At 45.6% G+C, this 26,295-nt stretch overlaps 1 protein-coding gene across 4 annotated transcripts in view; it reads left to right on the top strand.

Annotated features, from left to right (window-relative positions):
* Nhsl1 (NHS like 1) overlaps nt 1-26,295 on the top strand; it is a 221,335-nt gene that overhangs the window by 189,494 nt on the left and 5,546 nt on the right. For 3 of the 4 annotated variants that reach the window (XM_057762279.1, XM_057762280.1, XM_057762282.1), the window contains exons 4-6: nt 6,612-6,804; nt 11,148-11,279; nt 22,693-25,995. In XM_057762279.1, coding sequence (XP_057618262.1) covers nt 6,612-6,804; nt 11,148-11,279; nt 22,693-25,995 — 3,628 coding nt within the window. The remainder of the gene's footprint in view (nt 1-6,611; nt 6,805-11,147; nt 11,280-22,692; nt 25,996-26,295) is intronic. The other variant, XM_057762281.1, reaches the window with a different exon arrangement.

A 26,295-nucleotide genomic window follows, 5' to 3' on the forward strand; every position in this document is an offset into this window, starting at 1 on the left:
GTCTGTACAAGTAAGCGTTAGAATAGTATGAAAGCGCATAAATATGAGGTGAGGAGATGTTCTCAGAGCAGAGAGCTCAGTGCACAAACTCTGTCATTTCTTCCAAAGTTGATTTGCTAAGTTAACTCTATAGAGAAGTAGATTTGCTCTGTTCTGTCTTGGGGCTATTGGAAGAGGACCATGGGGAAGCTGGGCCCAGGCCTTGGTAGCTGGGGTGACTGGAAAACAGAAGAGCAACAGGAAGGGAATCTGCCTGTGAAGATTTGTAAGCAGTCGGGAATCTTGCAGTGTGGGCCCTGCATGTAGGGGCCAGCAGTACTTGACACCAAAACCAGAATATAGTTAGAAATGGAATAGGTCTTCACTGGGTGTCGTAGGTCATCCAGCTGATGCTTCACATCAGATTGAGTCCTGTGAACAAAGATGGAGCTCTATGTCCTATCTCTGTACTGATGTTAATGCCAAGGCTGCAGTTCACTTCTTACAATGTTTAAAAAAAACAAAACAAAACACTTCATGCTCAAAGGGTGTTAACAACTTTAGAAAGTGCAGAAGAAGCCACTCTTGATGGCAAATTCTCCTGGGAAAACCCTGTTGTGTTTCCTAAGAAGGTTGGGGGGCAGCCTGGTGAGAGAAGGCTGAAGAACATAGGATGTGCAGGAGCTAACAGATGCTTAGGCTGCACAGGAGCTAATGCAAAGCATCTGATTTGCATCCAGCAAGGATTGCATTTCCTGAAGTGCTTGGGGTAGGGGTTCTGACCTAATGTGTAAGTTGTTGATAGAGCAGAGGGTGATGGCCAGACCCTTAGAAAAGAGCCCCTGAGGGGTGTGTATTCTGCTTATTTACTGGGGCTAATTGTCCTAGAATAATTGTCCTAATTATTCCCCATGTAAGGCTCGATTATTCCCCGTGCAAGAACTCTTGCCGTGTGTAAGGCTCGACAGTCTGTTTAAGGGATGAAGAAAGGTAGTTTGCTAATGAGAGCCACACATCTTTGATATTAAAAGCAGTAATGCGCCGTGGCAAGAAGAAAGTTTAAATGATTTCCAAGTGTCTGTGCTGCCCGTATCTAAACAGCGGGCAAACACACGTGAGCGAAAAGTGCCCTCAAAAGAGGGTATTCAGACATTCCAGAAAATGCCCTTGTGTCTCAGCTGTGGAATCACAGAAGTCCCCGCTCTTTGTTCTTGTGTTGACTCTTCCCTTCAGCGTTCAGTCCATGTGAGGTTTGCAGGGCGATCCATTGCAGGTGCCAAAATGCTTCCCGCAGATAGATAGGCGAGCTCTCCAGGTGCCATTGTGGGGGGCTGCATTGCATGATGTGTTCGTTGATTCTGGGAATGTGCACAGAGGCTCCATTGTCTTAGTGAAAGGGCACCAGGTGCCAGTTACTCAATCTCTTGCATAAAATTCATCCCCAGAGTGATGAGTTGGATTGGAATTTTGACAATCAATGGTTGGCCTTGGTGGTAGTAACAGAAACTGAAATTGTCTTTTCTAGTTCCTGTTATTTTTTTGAACCGGCACCCTGGGGGTGTTTTAGGTTTTGTTAGAGGAAATACTTGAAGCAAAGGAAGACTTTAAAGACAGCGGCAGGGGCCTTGCTCATTGCTGTAACCAGAGGCTCATTTGAACCTGATGCAGAGAGCACAGGTTTGAGACAGCTTCCCCACCTGTTCAAGCCGGTTCCTTTGCTTCCTTATGTGTGCTTTGGTTTCTTTAACTGTAAAGAGATGAAGCCACGTGGCTCGCGGGGGACAGCCCTGGTTTGCAGCTGCGCGCCTGTGTAATTATTAATGGCTCGGCTCTGCTCTCAGAGGCATTGGAGTTTTGATGTAGATGGTATCTCACTGTGCTCTATCCCGCTCCAAAAGAGTGTTATAAGGGTGAGCAGACGGATGTCCGGAAAGCCCTGTGTGTAGTGCCCGGAACGACATACTGTGTGTTCACGTAATGATGATTACTTTTATTAAACTGTCCAAGCCAGACATCAAAGAACATGGCACAATAGACAATGTCTGCTTTATGAAAATTTGGCCACCCTCCCAATCATCTTGTCTCTTATTCTGCCCACATGGAGTTTTCTGCCTGAAGCAATGGATTTGAGTGCTTTTGGCAGCCACACACACACACAAAAAGATCTGATTATCCTGACTTCACAGGTCATCCCCATCCGTAGGCACAGCTCCTCCCAGCAGTCCTGCGGCTTCTAACGTTGTAATCATAACAGCACAGCTTAAAACTTCTCCAGAATTGGTCCCCTCATTTTCTCCTGTTTTCCTTGAGAATCCTGTAAAATGGGTGTTCTGATGCTTGTGACTGTCATTTTAACGGTTTGGAATCTGAGACTCAGAAACAGGGAACGCTTTCACGTACTCACGTCAGGGAGAGCATGGGTCCAGGGCTTCTCAGACTCAAATTCTTTTAATTGTACCGTGTTACTTATTAAAAGGGTGGCATGGCCAACCTGCCCCCTCCCCCAATTTCTTCACTTCCGTTATGCCAGTTTTGGGCTCTCTCTCTCTCTTCATCTTTGGTTGGTCTGGCATTCCTAGCTAAGGATTCCGGAGGCTTTGGAGAGAGGAGTACCTCGGCGTGACCTACAGTGTGAAAAGAGACTATACTGCTGGAAAGGGAGGGGTGGGGTGGGTGATGAGCAGAAACAGGAAGAGGAGACAGTTACTGGGCTGGTGTTGGAACCAGGGACTTAGGAGATGTTTGTCATCCTCCAGTCTCTATAACAAGTACTAAGTAACCTTTTGTAAGAAGAAAAAGGTTATTAGTGTCTTCTAGCCTGAAGGTTTCCGCTCACGAATGGTTGGTCTTCTTGTTTGTGGGGCCTATGGAGAGTCAGCATTTCATGACAGAAATGAAGAATCAAGCAAAACCATCTATGTGTAGCCAAAGGACAATACATCAGCAGAAGGAGGAGCCAGAGTTCCAGTCTTCCCTTTGAGGGCATTTTCCTTTTTTTTTTTTTTTATTTTTTTTTTATTTTTTATTTTTTTTTTGGTTTTTCGAGACAGGGTTTCTCTGTGGTTTTGGAGCCTGTCCTGGAACTAGCTCTTGTAGACCAGGCTGGTCTCAAACTCACAGAGATCCACCTGCCTCTGCCTCCCAAGTGCAGGGATTAAAGACGTGTGCCACCACCGCCCGGCTGAGGGCATTTTCACCATGAACCAAAATCCTCTCACTTGGCCCCGCCTCCCAACAGTCCCAACATCGTTAGGTAGGATGAAGCTGGGAAGCGGTCTCTTACACATGGGGTGGGTACCATCCAGACCACATCTTTCTTAATAGAACCCATAGGAAAGACTGTCACTGAGACTCAGCGGGGGTTTCCTGGTCCCTGCAATGTTTATAAACAGATTGGGTCTGGGAGTCGAATCTTTCTGAAAGTCATCCACCCTGGCCTTTTCTTGGTTGGATAGTGATACCAAAGAACGGCCTCATTTGTATATTGATTTCGTGTTCCACTTGCCTAGGAAATCTGTTCACCAGACAAGAGAGGGCTTTGGGAGCTTGGTAAAATAGATTTGCTTTGTGAGTGAGTTGTCACACTGTAGCCAGCCCTGGGGATGATTCTTCCATGGCAACCAAAACTGCAGGGAAGTTCTGCCTCTCTGTGAAAGTGGTCCACTCTGACATCATCCAGAAAAGTAGGTTAGTGGGCCTGCAGAGCCTCCTCCGGGTGCTGAGGAGACAAGAGTGGTGCTTGTCGCTGGTCCTTGGTGATATCACCTGGGAAAGGAACTCTTATGTCGTCCTCCAGCCCAGGCCTCCATAGCGTTTTTGCCAGGAGTTGTTTTCTGCCTTCCAAATTTATGCTGCCTGTTCTGCTGGAGTAGACTTCTAACTCACTCAATTGAGATTCCACCTTAGACACGTGACTGTTTTATAAACTGCCATGATGTTCTCAAATGAAATCAATTTTAATATGCATTTATGTGTGTCTGCACCTTGCAGATAGAGAAAAGTGTTAAAAGTCCAAGTTAACGAGAGTGTCGAAACTGCAAAAAGCCTGGAACCGATGGGTTTACACCAGTGGGCTTGGCTTCTGATGCCTCAGAAATCCATTTGATCAACTTGATGGTCTATTTATTTTATTTTTGTATGAGTGTGAACAAGCACATGCCATGTGGCATGTGGAGGTCGGGGGCAACTTGCAAGACTCAGTTCTCCCCTCTTATGGGAGTTCCTGGGATTGAACTTGACAGTGGGAAGTACCAGTACCCACTAAGTCATCTTGCTGGGAATTTTGTAAGATCTGTGTGTGATCTGATCATCAGACTAGTATTCAGGTTAGTGCTATAGTCCGTTGTCAGTGACACACGCTCAACTTATACAGAGAGTCTATTTGTCTAGTTACAAATATTAATCCACATTTTTTAGATTAAAAAGAAACTAGATGGTCTTTTTGTGTTTTGCAAGTTAGCAATGGTAAACATAGATATTGAGATATTTAATTACACACACACACACATTTTTCAAGACTGGGGTTCTCTGTGTAGCGCTGGCTTTCTGTGTCTCCCATGCCATTGTTTTTAGCAGGCACGACACATGCACATTTATTAAGACCTAAGAGTTTCTCCGGGCGCAGAAGATGGGCAGTGCAGCCCTTCCCAGCAAAGGAAAGTTCAGCGTTTCAGAGAGGCTGGGACTTTGTACCATTCAGCCTTGTCCCTAGACCGTTTTTCAGATTTGTATCCCTCAAGCAGTAGAAGGGATGCGTAGTTTTCAGGCGGTCTTTCTTCATAGTGCTAAACGGTGGTTGTAACTGGAGGTTTCTCTTCCGCCCGCCACGTTGCAAATAACCCCTCTGAGGCTTCATATTAATTACAAACTGTTTGGCCTGTTAGCTCAGGCTTATATTAACTAGCTCTTACAACTTAAATTAACCCATTTCTATTATTCTATGTTTTACCATGAGGCTCATGACTTGTTACTTCACATCTTGCTTCCCCAGTGACTGCTGTTGTTTCCCTGACTCTGCCTTCTTTCTCTCTGTCTCTCTGCTTGGATTTCCCGCCTAGTTATATTCCGGTCTGCTATAGGCCAAAGCAGTTTCTTTATTAACCAATGGTAATAAAACATATTCACTGCATGCATAGGAACATCTCACGTCAAGTGATGGCAGTGGCCTTGTGTCTGAGGTGACATGATGATCTAATTATTCTTTATTAATAAAAACTTGGGAGTAAGATATTGAGATAAGAACATAATGATCAGAGAAGGGATGGAGAAGCAATCAGAGATCTCCTGTCTCTTCTGTTCCTCCATCCAAAAGGCTGCCTTTCTAAGCCTCGCCTTCCTGCTTCTGTCTCTCCATCTGTCCTCAGTCCTCTAAAACCTCTATGTTTAATTTTGGTCAGCTAGTGGCTTGCTCCGCCTTCTGATTCAAAGCAAGCTTTATTGTCAGAATATAGCCAAAATATCACAAAATGGTGACGGACTGGTGTCTTTCTGTATTTCTATTTCTTCCATGTGTTCCTTACATCCTACAGAGCATCCAGACACGCCACTTAATGCTAGATAAATATTTACAAATGTGTGTGTGTGTGTGTGTGTGTGTGTGTGTGAGAGAGAGAGAGAGAGAGAGAGAGAGAGAGAGAGAGAGAGATTACTTACCTTTGCTCTGGGGCCTTAGCCAAGAGAGGTTAAGTTGACCTGGGAGCTGCTTACATAGGTATCTACTTTGGGTTCAAGACCCTATCTTCTTCAACACCTAATTTGTATAGTGGTGTTTCATCAGTTTAAATTCTATAAACTTGATTAGTCCTTTCACATTATTGTATATCTTAAATGGCTATTTCCTCAAACAAGCCAGCGACTTTGTTGTTGTTGTTTTGTTTTGTTTTGTTTTTAAGCATGGTGCATTTGAGTTCATGGGCCATCCTCGTTACAGAACTGGCTGCCCGGGAGCTCTGGTGAAGTCTTGTTTAAAATACTTGCCAACACAGCTTTTTTGCTTACGCATCTTCAGGTATTGCACAGAAGGGCACTGAAGAAGGCCTCTTCAGGGAGAATGCTAATCTGTATCAGAGAGAACACAGCTAAAATGTTGTCCTGGAGTTCCGATAAGGCCCAGAGCGCAGCGTTAGTCAGCCTCTTAGAACTTAACAATTTCACACTGATTTTTTAAAGCCCATATAGATAGCTTCATAAGCACCAAATAGTTGAACAATGGCTCCATCGTTTTGTGTGTGAAGCATTCCTGGAGGTCAGAGCCTAAAGGAAATAGGATTGAAGCTAGAAATTGCTTTGAGCAAAACTGAATTTTAATACAGATAGAAAGTGGTGGCCTTAGCGATGACATTTTTCCGGGCTTCTGATGTTAGACAAAATCTATAGGCTTTTAACCATGGCAGCGTTAAGCAAAACTGGAAGGCTGTAAAGGGTCTGTAGGTCAGCAAAACCTCTGCTATGCTGGCATTCTCCAGACGAAGGACACAGCGAATCATGTGTGGAAGGTCACACGCAACAGATTATTGCTCTGCTCTTAGAAGGGGAACCGTTTTGGGACTTGCTTTAAGTTAGTCTCATTTTTTAAGTAACTCCTTGTAGCTGTTCCTGCTAATTGCATACATTGTTTCTCTCTCCCACCGCAGTGTTCTCTCTCTTCATCTGAAGAAGAAAGATTTATCAGCATCAGACGACCTCGGACGCCAACCTCAGCTGACTTCTCCGACCTTCACACCCAGACAAACTGGACCAAGTCCCTGCCGCTGCCAACACCAGAAGAGAAGACGCGGCAGCAAGCCCAGACAGTCCAGGCTGATGTGGTTCCTATTAACATAACTGGTATGTCTGCAGGGTGGACAGAGTCAGGGTGTCCTTGGGAGAGTGCCTTTGGCTTTGTTTGCTCTACGCTGTCAGCATTTTCTTTATGCACCCAAGTGAAAAGCTGTGGGGTGGCCTCCTACTCTTTATGTGATGAAGAAAACACTAGAACTGTATATGTGTGTATGTTAAAAAAAAAACAAACACCTGTTGTTAAATAAGGGATAACTCAATGGTTCAGCCATTCGTGGAGAGATGGCTTTTGAACTGCACTGTTCTTAACTAAGATTTTGGTTCTGTAGGAATATCCAGTCTTTGTGGTCCTTAGTGGCAAAAACTGTATACTATCATAAGAAATATTTCTAGAAATGAAAAGGAAATATTCCACTCTGTTTATACTGATTTTTTTCCTACCTTTTGTTTGTTGAAATGGAAAAGAAGGAATGTTTGAGATAAAGGCATCAATTAAATTAGTAACCAAAGCATATCTTTTAAAAAAATCTCAGTAGAATGATAAGTATGCCTCAGTTTCTAAAAGCTGAGTCTCAGTCCTCAAATAAAGATTCATTTCTACCAAGGGAATGATTTTAAGAATTGGCACATTGGCCATACTTTGGCTACTAATTGTTGAGTTGAATCATCGACTCTTTAGATGATTAAGGCAACAATAGAACACAGTGCTCCAAGCCGAGCGTAACTTTAGAAGAACTGTTCACAAAGAGCCCCGATTTGCCGTCTTTATCCCTCCAGTGTCTTCCAAGAGAACTGGTGAGCAGTGTGAGTGGAGGGGCACAAAATGCAAAATGGTAAAGTGTGGAAGGACGCTGAAAAGAAATCCCACACTAGCTCAGAATTGAGAAACAGATGGTTATTTATTTAGGGGTAAACTCACAAATCAGAATCCTCTGCTGGAATGGAGAACAGAAATTGAATTCAGCAACCGGAAAGAGAGCAGACATATGCTCTACATGGGTTTATATAGAATAAGAGGTCACGCCCTAGTGGGCGGGTAACCACTGGCTGTAAGACTTCCTACAGCAGTAAAGAGGTCATAGTAGCTGGGCCAGGCCCTGAATTTAGTCCTCAGTGTGTGTGTGTGTGTGTCCACACACATGAACTCATAGTGGCATCAACTATGTTGGTGTATTACATAGGAATAAGTGATTAGTATCATATACACAAAATCTACACAAAGCCTTCTCTCTATGTCCTTAAAACTGGCTGACCGAGAGGAAGAAGTTTTTGTTGACTGTTAGGATGAAAGCCTATAGCATCCTTCTATCTTTTGAGGCTATTGCTGTTGGAAGGCTTGTTACCATGGTACCAGTAAACTTGCAAGGCATAATAACATTTAGATAAGATGTATTTTTTTTTAAAAAAAATAGAGTATATTTAGAAAGTAAGTGTAGAATTTTCATGGAAATTTAATAAATACATGAATTACTTCCAATTCCATGTACATATTTTACATTTTTACAAACTTAAGCCTTCAAGAAACAGCATGACATTTTAACCCATTTTCTTCATAAATAGCATTGCTGATGTCTGTGAGCATGCCTCCCTTCCCCCTAGCTCACGTCGTTCAAATATTACTGTTCTAAGTAGTTATGCTGGAGAACAGTGTGGTGCTTACTCCTTACGTCATTTGGCATCCGTATGCTTATATTTTTCACAAGAACACGGGTCATTTGATGGATGAAAAGCAGAAGAAATGTGACTATGTGATTGAAAGCATCAAAATAATATTATAAGCTATGCATATTATGTCATGAAGCATGACAGCCCTCTAAGGAGTGAGAGTGAAAGGTTCTGCCTTGAAGTGAGGGGCAGGAAGCTAGAGTAAGGAGGGGTTTAGGCCGGAAGCAGTGTTTGCAGTGAAATGTGTCCACGCAGATGGCTCGCCCAGGTGTTTCTCTGAGCATTCTTACCTGTCTGGCTGCTAAATAGACAGGAAGTACATAGATAGATATCAAAGGAGGCTTTCAAATGCCACCCACCCTAGGTGAATGAATGCTGACAATGAACTGGACAGCTTGAGACCTGTAAAACGCAATCTGTTTTTAATCGAGTGGCTGGCATTTTCGTAGAGCGCCGGCATTAACCTAACAGCTGTATACATATTGATCTATTGTCTGCGTCTGTGTTCACATAGACACACGTGTTTCTGAAAGATGCTTTCTCTCGTCTGGTCCAAAGAAGCAGTAAGTTTAAAGCTTAGCTTTCACTCTGGGTGGTTGGGCTGGCACGGGTTCTTCAGCCTCCTACACTTATTTATTTCTAAGATTCCAGATTTCTTTAGATAAAAATGCCACTGCTTGTAGGAAATGGCCACATGCTTGTGAATTTTGGTGATATTGATGCGCTCACTTGGTTTTTCAGTACGGCTTTGGAAGAACAAATGCCGATACGTATATGATGCCTAGCAGGGTTAGAGATACAGAGCAGTGAGCCGGTGGCTCAACACAGTAAACCACTGGCCTGCAAGGGAATTTAATCCCTTTAGTTACAGTCTTTCAGAGACTTGGTATGTTCTAAAGGTTAAGAGGGGGAAATATTTTAAATAAAAAGAACATGTGACCGTGTGCGCCATCGTCCGCCACACAGATCAAGTCTTTCACCTAAACGATTAGTGTGTACAGGTCCACACACTCTGAAAGCATTTGTAAACTGCTTAGCTCTGATGCTGGGCTGAAGCGGTGTATCAGTGATGGGGAACAATTCGATTCAACAGATAATTATCTCCTAACGACACGGTACTGTTGAGGAAGCCAGGGTCCACAAGGCACAGCCTCTTCTTAAGAAAGTGTTTGACCCCAGCCTGTGGCAGAGCCCTTTCTAGGTCAGAGTGTGAAGCAATGAGAATGTTGTAGATAGATTTTCATCCTCAGTGCTTCTCAGTTTTCTTAGTGATTGGGTGACGGTTGTTTTTTTTATTTCTACCCCACCCACAAGGCCAGAAAACTGGGGACTAGGCACAACTTTCTGAGACTATTTTGCCCATGTTGGATGCCTCCCTAGAGGGAATATCTTTTCTTTGGCTTCAGGAAACTAATAAAGCACTGAACGACTTCCCCTTTGTAGCGCTGGTGAAGCTGTTGTGTCTGTGTGGTCTGTTTATCCCCGAATGGTACCTACTGACGTTTCAGGCCCTGCTCTGAATTGCTCCTGCTTTTCTCTGTTCAGAGCAAAGTTGCAAAGACTTGCAAGCTTACACGTATTTATTAGTCTGTTCCTCAGTGGATGGTGCGTGTTTAAAAACTACCTCGTTTTAATGAGGCCAGGCTCACACTTCATTCCTATGAAGTAGAAGTTTCATTGTCTGCCGTGTGTCCACTTTAAGACACGATGATATTATTAAACAGGAGTGACCAGTTCACACTTCTCTCATGCACAGGATGATGCTAGAAGTATGGGATTTCTGTGAATGTGTGTATTTTTAGAAGTCTCATTTTTAAGAGAATAACTGTGTAAAAAGCCCAATCCCCCCAAAACTTCCTTTAACCAAAATGGCAAATCATCCAAATCAGTCTGTAACTGATGCTGGCAGAGACCTTGTTACTTTCTGGTTTCTCACAGTGTGCTAATCTGCTTGGACTCGGGCAAACTGCTCCGTGGATGCGGTCCTGGGGTGCCACACTCTGAAATGGGATTAACTTTCAAAGATACAGATAAGAATTGGGGGTGCAGCACTTGCCCAGCCTGTGTCAGACCCTGGGTTCAAGCCCCTAGCACCCTAAGAAATTGTGAACAATAAAGGGAGAGTTGAGCTTTGAAAACAGCAGTGTTGCTGGGTCTCACTATGGTGGAAGGGCTTTATCATTATAAGGCAGTCTGGTTTCCATGGCATTCACCTCTCATGTTATAATGAATTCACGCTCCATTCAATTGTTAGCCTCCTTGGCCTACATTTGATAAGCTCCGGCTTCCACTTGCTTTAACACACAAGCATGATACTGGTCTCTATGGGATGACCAGATGGGTACAACGTATTTGTTGCCCCTGGTACATACACGCTGATGTAGAGTGATCCTTGTGATCTCTTTACGAAGCGCTCACTTGCCAGGTCATTCATTCTCCAGTGACAAACGATCATCATGGCAGTGTGTCGTTAGCAAATTTGGAGCTCGTTTGGAAGTGAGACGGAGGGGCCCTCCTTTGGAGGACACACCGCAGACCCTGGAAACAGCCTTCTGATGATAATGTGCTTCCTGCCTTTGTTTGTCCTCCAGCCTCCATCATCATGTGACTGGCTAACCTCATTATTAATACCTTCTTATCATTTTACAAGCTTCTGGAAGGACGCGCATGGTGTCAGCTTGCTCGACAATTAACATTGCTCTGCTTGTTCTACTATTCTACGTTAGGGGAGAATTTCGATCTTCAGGCCAGCCTTCGGCGGTCTCTAATTTACACAGACACTCTGGTAAGACGACCGAAGAAAGTCAAAAGGAGAAAGACTATTTCAGGAATCCCTGACATCATTCAGAAGGAGCTAGGTACGGTTCATCAGCATTGCGTTCTCTTGCCCCTCCTCGCTGCTCCAATTTTACCACACTAACCTCATGTGGTTCGGTCAGTTCCACACGTTCAGTGGCCAGCTTCTGGGTGAGGTCTTGGGGGAAGTGGTCCCTGTGCAGAGGAGCTGCTTTGGGGAAGAGGGATAGGGGGGAGATTCCATGGAAACATAGTACCATGGAAATTTAGGGCCTCCATCATCCTCTCCAGGGACCTTGACGTTTTATTTAGATCTTTTATTTAGCTCTTGGGCTTTCTCGGATGGAAACCTCATTCTAAGACTCTACCTTTGGAGAAACACTGGCTAGGTTGTCCGACAATACTGGTGGCATGTTGTCCTAAGAAGTGGCAGTCTGAGGTTCTTTACATAGTAGGAGAGACTCAACTCCCAAAAGTTGTGCTCTGACCAACACATGTGTGCCGCCGCGGCACACGGGGCACGTGTACACGTGTAACAAATACATGCAACAAAAGTGTAAGATATGTTCATATATGTTTGGCAATACCTCCATTTAAAGCAAACAGTTTCACAAGCTTCGTTTGTTCAACTTGAAAACAAATCAGGCTGGTGGAGTTGTTAGCTCACTGTCCGCTTGCACGCTGCGCTCATGCTATTTTTCCATATGCTACGATAATGCTTTCATCCACCTTCCGGAACCAGCTCCTCCCCACGTGTTTCAGTGGGGGCCCAGCAGGAGCGACCGCAGGGACAGCTTAGCACACTCGAGCGCCAGGCTGCTCCGGTGTGAATCCTGACGTTTATTCATCCTCTGAGTATCACTAGACTCATCACTACCTTTCGGGGTCCCTTTCTTAATTCTAAGGTCGCATGGGATGGTGACCTTAATAGAATCTCTCTCATAGGATTGTTTGAGCACCAAATGAATTTATATATAGGATGTACTTGGTCCCTGGTACACTGTAAGGGTCACTGTTCTTATTGTGGGATGTAATGTTACTGTCCTGAAATTCTCTTACTCTTCGTCAGCTTGTGGACTTATAATAGTTACCCTAGCCTGATGTTTTAATTTACTTTTATTTACTGCTGAAGGTTACACTCGAGAAATGCAAGAGTCATTATCTCTGAAATTGCTTACAAGTCTTTGAGTCAAAATGAGCTTACCCTAGCAGCAGTGATATATATTAATTACATGCCTCGAGGTCCTGTTTTAGCTTCCAGGGCTATAGAGATTGCATGTGTTCATTTCCCTCCAGGGTTGGCGTTTAAATACCTTGTAGGAGGAAGGATGGACCCACTTTTCCTTAAGTGGCATTTCCCCCTTACCAGCATCCAGTCCCAGAGTGTTTACGCCCTCCCTTCTGGACCATAGAAACATTTGGATAAGAACAGTAGTGTTTTGCCTCTTTTGCACAGAGCTTCAGTGACCTTGTTCCAGTGCAAGGGTCTCAAAGCAAAGGCAGGGTCTGGAGAAATGACTCAGAGGTTAAGGGAGTTTACTGCTCTTACAGAGGACCCGAATTTGCTTCCCACGACCACCTGGGATCCCACAGCTCTGACCTCCAAGGTCACCTGCAATCTCTTGCACACCCTCCCTGTGAATGTGCATGCATGTGCCCACACACCGGAAATAAAACAAACAAAGGACAACAACAAACAAAACAGAACAAAGGCAGAACCGGGCATGGTGATTGACACCTGTAATCCTAGCACTTGGAAGGTTGAAGCACTGCACAATATTCCTGAACTGTCTGTAATCTGTGCACTGCACAGTATTCCTGAACTGTCTGTAATCTGTGCACTGCACAGTATTCCTGAACTGTCTGTAATCTGTGCGCTGCACAGTATTCCTGAACTGTCTGTAATCTGTGCGCTGCACAGTATTCCTGAACTGTCTGTAATCTGTGCGCTGCACAGTATTCGTGAACTGTCTGTAATCTGTGCGCTGCACAGTATTCCTGAACTGTCTGTAATCTGTGCGCTGCACAGTATTCGTGAACTGTCTGTAATCTGTGCACTGCACAGTATTCGTGAACTGTCTGTAATCTGTGCACTGCACAGTATTCGTGAACTGTCTGTAATCTGTGCACTGCACAGTATTCGTGAACTGTCTGTAATCTGTGCACTGCACAGTATTCGTGAACTGTCTGTAATCTGTGCACTGCACAGTATTCGTGAACTGTCTGTAATCTGTGCGCTGCACAGTATTCCTGAACTGTCTCTAATCTATGCACTAGTGGCAATGGCACACTTTGTTCTCTCTCCAAAGCTTGGTTGTATTGTATCTCATTCTCTCAAGTCATCTCCCCTCCTGAGGTTGCAGCTCCTACCTGTGAGAGAATAACCAGTGTCCAGAAGCTCAGCAGTTGTTTGATGGGTCTTGGGATTCCCAGGCAATGCTTCTCCATGAACTGGAGAACGTGGGCTTCAAAGGAGTAGCCATAAAACCAGGCTGCTGAGCTCTCTGTAAGCCACCAAGGCTGCCTTTCCAACCAAAACAGTAGGTTCTAGGTGACTTTGTACAGCGTGTAAGAATAGTTTGGCCCAGATAAAGATACATCCACACAAGTATTCTCGATGAGTTGTCCTCCAGTGTCTGTTACATGAAACCAAAAGCCTGATAAATTAGGATATTCCGGGGATTTATTTTATTATTTTATGTGTATCAATGTTTTCCCTGAGTGTATGAATGTGGAACGCATGTATGCCTGGTGCCTGTGAGGTCAGAAGAGAGCATCCAATGACCTGGGATTAGAGCTCTTTCAGGTGGTGAGCTGCTGTGTAGGTGCTGGGAGTCAAACCCGGGCACTGTGTGAGATCAACAGGTGTACTTACCTGCTAAGTCGACTCCGCAGCCTAAGAACTAGGATCTTTAATCACTCGCATTATTGAACCGACCAGGAAGAGTAACTCAGTTGCTTATTTGCTCTTCTGAAGCGATCCTGTTATAACATTGTTTTTGCTTTCTCTTTTGTCTGTGACATGGGATCACCAGTAGTGATCACCTTCGCCATATTGCCTATTCTACAAGTCTTTGCCACATAGGAGGAGGCAACTGGGACCACGATGTTCCTGGGTGACTGCTAGGGGGTACTGTGTCTAAGAGCAGGTGGCTCAGGAGATCTGAGGCAGGAGAATAACAAATTCAATGTCCACTGGGACTACAGGATGAGTTCAGGGTCAGCATAGGTAGCTTAGCAAGAATGTCTCAAAGTTAAAAATCCAGAAGAAGGCTGAGGGGGCCTGGGCTGTGTGTAGCTCAGTGGCAGGGCACTTTCCTAGCATGTACAAGGCCCTGGACTCAGTCTGCAGTATTGGGGCAGAAACCAAAACAAACTAGAGGATAGTTGGGGCTGGTGATGTAGATCAGATGGTAGAGGCCTGCGCGGTATGCACAAAGCCCTGGGTTTGGTTATCATCCTTATCTAAAACAGAGGTGATGCATGCCTGTAATCCCAGTCGGCATCAAGGAGGAGAGGCAGGCAGGCAGAAGTCCAGGATCACCCTCAGCAACACAGAAAGTGTGAGGCACTTCTGGGCTACAACGGGAGGAAACATTTTTAAAGGAAGTGATTAGATAACAATTCTTTTTTTTAAAAAAAAAAATTTAGTTCTTAAATTTTTTTTCATATAATAAATTTTGTTCTTTCCCTCCAACCAATTCTTCCTTGAACTTCCCTTTCTCTCTACCCACCTAACTTCATGTTCTTTGTCAAAACAAAACAAAATGCACATGCGTGCAGTCACGTGTGCACACACACAGCTATGACCAACATGAAGCCTATTTTGTATTAGCCAATGGCTCCTGAGCCTGAGTGTAGTGATCCATTGTTAGTCCAATAAAAAACTCATTTTCCCTCTCCTAACAAGTATCATTTAGACATAGCTTCTCTGCTAGGGGTGGGAGCCTTTGTCCACTTCCCCCGCTCAGTGCTGGGATCCTGTCTGTCTTGGACCTGTGTAGGCCTTGTATGAACTGCCACATTCTCTGTGAGTTTATATGTGCATCAATCGTGTTCTGTCTAAAAGACATTGATTCTTGGAGGCATCCTTCACCTCTGGTTCTTACAACCTTCCCACTTCCTTATTTCTGAGTCTGGAGAGAAGGGTTTGGTGAAAACATCCCACGTAGGACTGAGTCTTCCAAAGTCTGTCACCCTCTACACATTGTCCAGTTGTGGACCTCTGTGTTAACTCCCACGCACTGCAAGAAGTGTCTCTGCTATGGGCTGAGCAAGGCACTCATCTCTGGTTTTGCAGTATGTCATCAGGAGTCAATCTTTTGCTATGTTCCCTTTGCAGAAGTAAACATGGCCACTTCAGCAGTGTCGGGCATGGGTTCCGTCCCATAAGTGGGCTTTAAATATAATCAACAAGTGTTGGTTACACCAGGATATCATGCAGGCAGATTGCTAATGTCCCTGGAGGAGTTCATAGCTGGGTGAGACTGATGACTACTTTTCTCCTCTGCTAGCATGGAGAGTCCTTTGCAGCACTGTGAACATTATTCAGTAAGCGGGGAGAGTCTAGTTGGGTGGGCTCCATCTCACCATGTTTGATAGCATAAGTATGTTGCGTCTTTAGCAATAGAGTCTCACCATCAGGGTGTAGAGGTAACCAATAGTATTGGCAATAGCCTATGATGTTTAGCAAGGATAGAGGGTCTGGGGGAAACATTTGGCCAATGACTCAAAAAAATAAGCAATATCTGGTAACAGGTATTTTAATTGGTAGTATATGGTGTCAGTTAGGGCATTCTCTTCCCATATTTTATGGTTACTACATTTAAGTTCCTTTTATGTCTATCTGTCTGTCTGTATGAACTACAGTAGTAAGTTTCCATATGGCTTTTCAAAAGGCTTTTATTGCATTCTATTTTTAAATATTGACTAGAAGGTTTGGTGGATAGAATGAGAAGTAACATTTGAATAAGATTCTACTTACATGTTTTAAATTCAAATAAATTCCATGAGCTCTGGTGGCACCTGAATGACTGGCCTTTATTCTTAGACTTCCTTTTGTAGTTAGTTTTGTTTTATTGTTTTGTGTTTTGTTTCCTTGGTCGGTTGGTTGGTTTTGGTTTTTTGAGACTGGCTTTCTCTGTGTAACATTCCTAGCTGTCCGGGAACTTACTCTGTAGACCAGGCTGATCTCAGGCAGAGATCTTCCTGCCTCTGCCTCCCAAGTGCCGGGATTAAAGGTGTGTGCCACCATCACCCAGCCATTAGTTTTATTAATTTTGTTTATCACATAGCTTTCATCTGTGCCCTGTACTGAAACAACTGAAATTCATTCATTTTTGGGGTGGTGTTTTTTTCAAGACAGGGTTTCTCTGTAGCTTTGGAACCTGTCCTGGAACTAGCTCTTGTAAACCAGGCTGGCCTCAAACTCACAGAGATCTGCCTGCCTCTGCCTCCTGAATGCTGGGATTAAAGGCGTACGTGCACCACCACTGCCTGGCACTGAAACTCATTCTTTAAAACTATGAGAGAGTTTATTTTGGGAGCAGAAGTTTTGTGATCCTTCTGATAGGTTTTATATTAGTTATGTCTCACCCATTTTTATAGCATCTTTAAGAAATATTGTTGCTTTAAGAAGAGCTCTGGAGCCCAGCTGTAGATGACGAAGCATTGTCTCTGGCTCTGTTTTCAGAACCTGGAATGATTTCACACCTCACATTTTACCCAAAGGGATCCAACTTTTGTTTGTCATATTTGAACAGTTTAATAGTAATTGTTGAAAATCTACCACATGATGTGGGAAGGTCATATGTCAATCTGTTGATTTCATTGGTTAATAAAGAAACTGCCTTGGCCCATTTGATAGGCCAGCCCTTAGGTGGGTGGAGTAGACAGAACAGAATGCTGGGAAGAAGGGAAGTGAGCTCAGATGCCATGCCTCTCCTCTCTGGTCAGATGTGATGGAGCAAGCCGCCATGTCAGACATGCTGAATCTTTCCTGGTAAGACAACACCTTGTGGTGCTACACAGATTACTAAATATGGGTTAGGCAAGATATGAGAGTTAGCCAAGAAGAGGCTAGATATAATGGGCCAGGCAGTGTTTAAATGAATACAGTTTGTGTGTTGTTATTTCGGGGCATAAGCTAGCCAGGTGGCCAGAAGCCAGGTGGCAGGAACGCGGCCAACAGCTCCTTCTACAACCACAAAACTCTGCAGATTTATGGGGAGGGCATTGCACTTTTTAATCCCCGCCCCCACTCCACACACACACATGCAAGGATCAAGCCTTGGGTCTCGTGTACCAGGCACGAAATAATTCTATTTCCAAACTGTATCTCCAGGTGACTTCCGTGGTATTAAAAAAAAAGGGCATGTTATGGAATGGAATTGAGATTTCCTTGAATGTTCAGAACTTTAACTGTACCTACACAAGCCAGCCTCCTGCTGGGGTGGTTAAAGCAATGTAAAAGAAGCTTTTCTATAGGCCTTATTTGCTATTTTGATGAAACTCTTAGCTTTGTGTTGGTAGAAGTTAGTGGTCTGCTAATTTAATAGATCCCAAAAGGTTTTGATCAGTTAGTCACAGGGTGTTAGTTAGTTCTAACACAGAGGCAGGCAAGGAATGACTGTTGATGGGTCTAAAGCTTGCTCAGAATAAGGTAAGCAGCCTTTGGACCGGCAACATCCCAATCTCATCACACCACTGTAGTTCTAGTTAGTCAATCAGCCTTTGCAAGAAGAGCTTCTTTCCCAGCATCCTTATGAACAGTTCCTCCTGTTGACAAAACATCACATGGTGAGCATGTAGGGGACACATATTTGTTAACTATTATAGGCTCATTCCCAGGGTCTGATGTTGATGAGGCTGAGTCAGGGCCATTGCGCTCTTGCTGAGAGACACCTTTATGTACATGTTTGTGTGTCTGTCTGTTTTCAGTGAATACCCAAGGTAGTGAAAGGTGACAGGTCATCTCTGCTAGCAACACAGGTATAAAATGAGTCTCCATTGTCACAATGAAGGAAAGGGCTTTTTGCTAGGGAGTCTTCTTTGTACTGTGACATCTCTGAGATTGATGAGCTTGCACACACACACACACACACACACACACACATACAATATGATGGTTATGTTTTGTGGGCAGGGGGAATTCTTAGGAATCCCAACCCCTGTCCTTCTGAAGGTAGCCAGCAGTGCTCAGCAAGGCTGGGTCTTGATTCCTTTACTATTTACTTCCAAAGCCTATCTGCTGGCCTATAACTTGTTGCTTTCCATTTGATTGGAGTAGAAAAGAATTTGACCTTTTTCATTATTCTTTTTCTTTTTCATATGTATACTGTATATACACTATCCCCCCCTCCCATGGCCCCATTTCAAATTCATTATTTCATATATATTTATATGAAATATATGTGTGTATGTGTTTGTGTATACACACACACACACACACACAATTATGAATGTTAATACTCCCTGTTGAGTTCATTAGTGTTGCTCTTCTGCGTGTTTTTAGAACTGACCGCTTCATGTTGGATAACCACTCAGAAGTTCTCTCTCTCTCTCTCTCTCTCTCTCTCTCTCTCTTTCTGTCTCCCTCCCTCCCTCCCTCCCTTCCTCCCTCCCTCCCTCTCTCTCCCTAAGAAGTCATTAATTGCCTGTAGCTCTTCCTCTAGAGATGGGCCCCTTGAGATTTCCCCCACCTACAATGTCATGTCGATCCTGGTGTCATCATTTGGGTCTTTCTTAGGTAGTCATAGTACTGAGATTTCATTGTTGACGCTTCCCTTATGTATATAGATAGAAGATATTACCATGAAGCAGACTTCCTGGTCCTCTGGCTCTACAACCTTTGCCCTCCCTTTTTCTTGATGTTCCCGAGCCTTGCATATACGGGGTTGTGCTATCAGCTGGGGCTGGGCACCCCACAGTTAATTGTTTTCTGCACTTTGGCCGGGTATGGGTTTCTGTAGCTGTCACACCTGCTACAGAAGAAGCTTCTTTCCTAGGAGCAACACTTACCTGCGACTGTAAGGAGAAGCATTTTGAGCCTCGTTAGGAATTACATTCGCTTAGAGATGTGGAAGTAGTAGGTTCTTGGGTAAAATCTTTCCCAGACCTGGATAGCTGAAGGTTTACAGTATCAGGCCTCAGCTCCTTTCTGTTGAGTAGCCCTTAGGACCAATTAAATCAGCGGTCCTCAACGTGTGGGTTGTGACCCCTCTGAGAGTCAACTGACCCTTGTAGTGAGAGCTGAGAGCTGTGGGCTGCATTCCCGCCGCCCCGGCTCCCGGCTGCCTGGCTAGCTTATGCCCTGAAATAATTACACGGAAACTATATTCTTTTAAACACTGCTTGGCCCATTAGCTCTAGCCTTTCACTGGTCAACTCTTTCATCTTGATTAATCCATATCTAATAATCTGTGTAGCGCCATGAGGTGGTGTCTTACCGGGAAGGATTTTAACCTGCATCCATCTTGGAGAGGAGAGGCATGGTGTCTGCCTGGAGAGGAGAGGCATGGCGTCTGCCTCACTGCCTTCTTCCCAGCATTTTGTTCTGTCTACTCCGCCTACCTAATTTTCTGTCCTATCAAAGGCCAAGCAGTTTCTTTATTAATTAGCCAATAAAAACAACAGATAGACAAATGACCCACCTCCATCAGACCCTTTCACAGGCGTTGCCTAAAATTATCAGAAAAATACCGGTTTTTACACTATGATTCATAACAGTAGCAAACAGTGATGAAGTAACAGTGAAGATAATTTTGTGGTTGTGGGGTCACCACAATATCAGGGACTATATTAAAGGGTCTCGTCATTAGGAAGGTTGAGAACCACTGGATTAAACAGCTGTTGGTTCCCACTTAGATGTAAGTGCCACTATTGCATTCTGGGGATGTCTTGCCATGCTAGTTACTGCTGTAGTTTGTTAAGTCCCACAGCCGGGGAGGACTGCTCATGGCTCTTTCCCTGGGCAGCTTGCATAGCACATTCCAGTACTATGAAGGCTCGTCCTAAAGGAGGCTTTCAGTTCCGTGCCTCCAAGTCCTATGCCCAAAGTGTGTGGTGTCTTTAGCAATAAGAACCTACCTTCCACTTTTGCGGGGAAACTGAAGGCAACAGCAATGCCTCCCTTTATTGTTTGGGGAGTTACCTGGACTCCCCTGACCAACAACTTGAAAGGTTTCTTATGCCTGGTCCTGAGATTTTTGTTAGACATAGTCTGTGTCTCCTTGGGAGAGCATTATCACCCCAAGTGTTGTGAGCGTATCCAACTTCATTAAACCCATGTGCGCAACACAAAAATGTTATGTATAGTTTTAGGGAAATGTAAACTATGATTCCCTATGACTTTTTCAAACATTCTTAGTGTTTTTTATCCTTTCCCCCTCCCCACCTAAAGCTTCCCCTTTTCTCATTTCCCCTTTCATATGATCTATAACCCTTAATTCCCAAGATGATGTCATAATATATGTGAATATCATGTGAAGAGTTGTCATATTTTACAATCTGATATAATTATTTTATATATATTGTATTTGTTTGTTCTTCCCATACATATTTCATATTGACTGGAAAAAAATATGAAGCCATGGTTTTGCTACCAGTTTTAAGGATTTGATTCCTAGTGTGTTTTGGATAAGTCTTGGTTTTGTGATTTTTCTTTTTTAAGCTCTGTTCCTTCCTGTGTGTCTTGACATCTGCTTATTTACAGTTGCAGTTTTTACCGTCCACTTCCTCCTTGTTTCATCCCTTCTTGTGTTTCTTTCTTTTTCTTTTGAACATACTACTCTCTGGTTGGTTGTAAACTCTGAGAAATAAATATCCCTAATTTGAGGAAATGTTCCCTGGATCGGTTCCTTAGCTCTTCCCCCAACTAGAACACAACAGATTGCTGTTGAATTTTGAATGTCACCAACAGACAGAGGATAATGGCTAAGATGGATAATGACATGCTTGAAACACAGATGGGCCTGTAAATCAGTTTTCTTTCTCTTAGGACTTCCTTCTGACATGGAGAATCAATGCAATTAACACTGGTTTCAGACCAATATCATTTGAATGGTTTCTCAATGGCCCCACTGTCTGACCGTCCTATTTATTGAATGCTGCACTTTGCCCTGTCACCTGAGTGTTTACCAATAGTTATGGGGGGGCAGTTTTGTTGTTTGGGGTGTGGATGTGTGAATGTGTTTGTGATATGGTGTGTGGGTATGTGTGGGGGCCAGTGCCTGTGCAGACGTGTGTGCATGTGGAGGCTAATGGATCTACCCACTTTGTTTTTTGAGACACGGTCAATCACTGGTCTGGAATTTACCAAATACACTGGTGTGGTTTCCCAGTAGGTCCTGGGATCACCTGACTCCACCTCCCTGGCCAAGGTGGCTACCCACTGTGATGGGCTGTTGTGAATGTTTCTGGGGATTGAAGTCAGATCCTCACTTACTTCCTGACCTCTCTCCTTAGGTCCTGTTGTTTATGGGGATAAGTTATCACTCACTGTATAGCTCAGACTGGCCTAGAACTCAAGATCATCTGCCTCTACCTCCTCAGGATTAGGATTATAGGTTTGCACCACCACACTCTGCAGAAGCTACTTATTTGAAAAGAAAATCTTCCACAGTACTCTGTAAACGGAAACTGCTTATTCTTGCCTGGCTGCCTAGACCCAAATAACTACACAGAAACTCTATTAATTCCAACACTGCTTGTCTTATTAGCTCAGGCTTCTTATTAAGTAACTCTTACAATCTAAATTAACCCATTTCTATTAATCTGTGTATCGCCATGAGACTGTGGCTTACCAGGTAAGGTCCTGGAGTCTGTCTCCTTCCGCAGCTACATGGCATCTCCTTGACTCTGTCTACTCCATACACACACACACACACACACACACACACACATATATGTATGTATGTTCAGATTTCCTGCCTCGCCAAGACAGCTTTATTCATCAACCAACAAAAGCAACACATATACAGAAGGACATCCCACATCAGTACTCAGTAACCATGATCTCAAAAGTAGCACACAACACACAAGAATGCTATGTGCATCAGTCATGTTGTAGATGATTTACAGGGCTGATTAAAAATAAAAGTACGTAGCCGGGCAGTGGTGGTGCACACCTTTAATCCCAGCACTTGGGAGGCAGAGGCAGGCGGATCTCTATGAGTTCTGGTCTACAAGAGCTAGTTCCAGGACAGGCTCCAAAGCCACAGAGAAACCCTGTCTTGAAAAACCAAAAAATAAATAAATAAATAAATAAATAAATAAATAAATAAATAAATAAAAGTATGTGAACTTGATGGTACTGGTTTGGAGACACCGGGAATAGTTAAGCTCAATTGGGTACCAAATCAAATAGAAAAGGTTGTGGGGTTTTGTTGTTGATGGTGTTCTTTTTGTTTTATTACAACAGAATCAGAGGGTACTGAGGATTACAGGTGATAGTAACCTATGGCTTTCTCTTTTCAGATAACAGGCCACTTTCTGCTTTATCTCCAGCATCAGTCACTGGCCAAGATGATGATGGTAGTGGTCATTCGAAGTACACCCCAGACCACTACTCCACACTAGGAAGGCTTGATAGCTATCGGTCTATGGGGCAGTGCTCGGAAACCAGGGACTCCAGCTGTCAGACCGAAGATGTGAAAGTCATCCCGCCATCGATGAGGAGGATCAGGGCCCACAAAGGGCTAGGCATTGCTGCCCAGATGAGCCACCTCTCGGGCTCCTCTGGCAACATGTCTGTGCTGAGCGACTCGGCCGGTATTGTCTTCCCCTCTCGCCTCCATAGCGATGCTGATTTCCACAGCCTCCCACGTTCTGGCGCAAGAGCGAGCTCCTATTCGCTGGAGGCAAGGATGGGTGCCCTGGGCTCTGCTGACGATATGGATGACACTTCTCCCTACCAGGGGGGTAGCTCACGGGGACATGAAAACTTTGCACATTTGGGAGGTACACAGCGGTCTGGAATGCTTTCGCGGCCCAAATCGCAGCAACTGACATTCTTGGAGAGTGAAAATATCGCAAGCCCAGCCTGTGTGGTTTCACCTCACGCAGCCTACTCCACCAGCGTCATCCCCAATGCCACACTACTGTCCTCTTCAGAGGTCATTGTTATTCACACTGCCCAGAGTGCCGGGCAGCTGGACAGTAGAACGCCTGGCTCATCCACATACTCAAAGATAAAACCCAGAGACCGCCCGGCGCCCCGATGTTCTGTGAAAGATGGCCACCCCTCCCCCAGTCACCACTGGAGTGAGAGCCATATCATTCATTCTTCTGCCCCCAGTGCCACCACACTGTTAGCCCTCTGCGATTCAGGGGGCTCTCTAAATGCTCCAGCAAATCGGGAGAATGGGTCTCAAGCCATACCCTATCATTGTAGAAACAGCCTGAGCTTTCCTGCCCACCTCCCAGATGTAGATGGCAAGAGCGAGTCTAGTTATTCAGGGGACAGGGGGCATGGCGGCTCTGAACCCTGGGACTGTAAAGCCTCCAGCAATGGGCGGTCATCCCCTCTGAAGCCACACCTGGCCACACCTAGTTGCTCTACTCCCACGAGTAACATGAGCAGCTGCAGTTTGGACCAAACATCTGTCAAGGAGGATGCCAGGTCCCTGTATTCCGAGGACCATGACAGTTACTATATGACCACTCCCGGTGATGCTGGACACGAGACTGGGAACTCGTACGGTATCAGTGACGGGTTTGGGAACCCCAGGCACAGCATGGTCAATGTTTTTGATGGCAGGGCTCCGAGAAGCCAAGGGGATCAAGCCCATCCCCAGGATAAATCCCTTTCTAGAAGCATCTCTCTGAAGAAAGCAAAGAAACCCCCTCCGCCCCCATCCCGGACAGACTCCCTGCGGAGGATTCCTAAGAAGAACAGTCAGTCAAATGGGCAGGTGCTCAATGAGAGCCTCATCGCCTCTCTCCAGCACTCGTTGCAGCAAAGCCTCGCTGGCAAAGGCAGCAGCTCCCCTTCCCAGAGCCCCAGCAGCGACTGCGAGGAAGCCTGGCTCCCTCGGTCCCGGTCCCGAAGCCAGAGCGTTGTCAGCGAGGGGAGCAGCATGACCTCCACCACCGCTCCCAACGTGTACGCCCTGTGTGGGGCAACGCCATCGCAGAGTGACACAAGCAGCGTCAAGTCGGAGTACACAGACCCTTGGGGCTACTACATTGACTATACAAACTTGCCGGAAGATCCAGGGAACCCCTCAGGCGGCTGCTCAGCTAGCAGGGAGGTGCCAACTGGAAATGGGCCCGTCGGTCACATCCAAGAGGGCTCCAGAGTCCCAATGCCCCAAGTGCCTGGTGGCTCCGTTAAACCAAAGATCACCTCACCAGAGAAGTCACAGAGAGTCACCTCTCCATCCAGTGGGTATTCCAGCCAGTCGAATACACCCACAGCACTCACCCCTGTGCCTGTGTTTTTAAAGTCAATGTCACCAGCAAATGGGAAGGGGAAGGCCAAGCCCAAGGTACCAGAAAGAAAGTCGTCTCTAATCTCCTCCATGTCCGTCTCTTCCTCGTCCACTTCTCTCTCTTCTAATACTTCTACTGATGGAAGTGGCACCATGAAGAAATTGGATTCAGCCCTAGCCTCGCCCCTTGCTCCTCCCCCTCCACTCCCCCCTCTGCCTTCTCCCTGTCTGGCAGACAAGTCCCCTTTTCTTCCACCACCTCCTCCCCTAGCAGATTGCTCAGAGGGCTCTCCTCTGCCTCCCTCTCCGGTGTTCCCCCCTCCACCTCCAGAAGCCCTTGTTCCCTTCTGCTCCCCCACTGACAGGTGCCTTTCTCCTCCCCCCACAGCTCTTAGCCCCCCTCTTCCAAGATCCTCACCTCCTTTGCCAGCACCTCCTCCACCTTTCTTGCCCCCATCGGAACCCCCTCCCGCCCCACCCCTGGACCCCAAATTCATGAAAGACAACAGGCCTTTTTTCAAAACCTCTAGCCAGTCCGAATCCTCCAGGGAGGCTCTCCGGCGGCCTGCTAACAAGGAGGAAGGCTGCCGACCCCCCATGCCCCTGATCACCACGGAAGCGTTGCAGATGGTGCACTTGAGGCCAGTGAGAAAGAACTCAGGCGCCGAGGCAGCCCTGTTTTCTGAACCATCAGCTCAGGAACAACGAACTCCGACTGCTCCACAGTATCACTTAAAGCCATCTGCTCTCCTCAAATCCCGAAATAGCATAAATGAAATGGGGAGTGAAAGCCAGCCTGCTTCTGTGACGAGCTCGCTCCCGACGCCTGCCAAGAGCCAGAGTCAGGGTGACCATGACAGTGCAAGCGAGCGTGGTGGCCTTCTGAGCCGCAGTGATGGAGCTCCGTGTGCGGGGCCCAGCCTCCGGACCACTCTGCTCCCGGACTCTTCACCCAGCAGGAAACCACCTCCCATCTCCAAGAAGCCCAAACTGTTCCTGGTGGTACCACCTCCGCAGAGAGATTTCACAGCGGAGCCCACAGAGAACGGGAGCAAAGCCTTTCCAGGCGTGCCCAGCCCTACCAGGGCAGAGGGGGAGGCTGTGCAGAGCCAAGAGGAGAAAGCTAGCCCAGCATCCCGAGCTGGTTCTCATGCTACGGCCCCCACCCCCAGCAGTCCGGTTCTGGAAAGAGAAGCTGCAGGGTCCTTGTCCCCTGGCAGCGTGGAAACCAATGCCCCCATGGTCCAGCCCAGTGCCTCACTGGGACCCACACAGGAAGAGTCAGCCAAGAGCAGCGTGGATGATGAGGGCAATGCGGAGAGCTGCCTGTCTCAACAGGGCAGAGAAGGTAAGCCTGGCTGCTCTCTGCCGTACTTCTCTGCCGCTCTGGGGCTGAGCCAAGTAGGGCTGCTCAACACTCAGTGGAACCAGGTGAAGCAGCCCAGAAATAGGCGAAAGCCAGCACTGTGTGGGCTTCTGATACACCAAACTGCTTCGTGAAACTGTTAAAGGGCTGTGTGTGTATGTCTGTGTGTGTCTGTGTGTGTGTGCGCGCTCTCGTGCTGCAGGCTGGGTTCCAAGTAGCACGAGTAATCTCTCTGCAGAAGCACTACAAAGAAACATTTTAACAAAATTTAAGAGCAACTTA

The sequence above is a fragment of the Chionomys nivalis genome, chromosome 2 (assembly GCF_950005125.1).
Source record: "Chionomys nivalis chromosome 2, mChiNiv1.1, whole genome shotgun sequence".
NCBI classification, from domain to species: Eukaryota; Metazoa; Chordata; class Mammalia; order Rodentia; family Cricetidae; genus Chionomys; species Chionomys nivalis.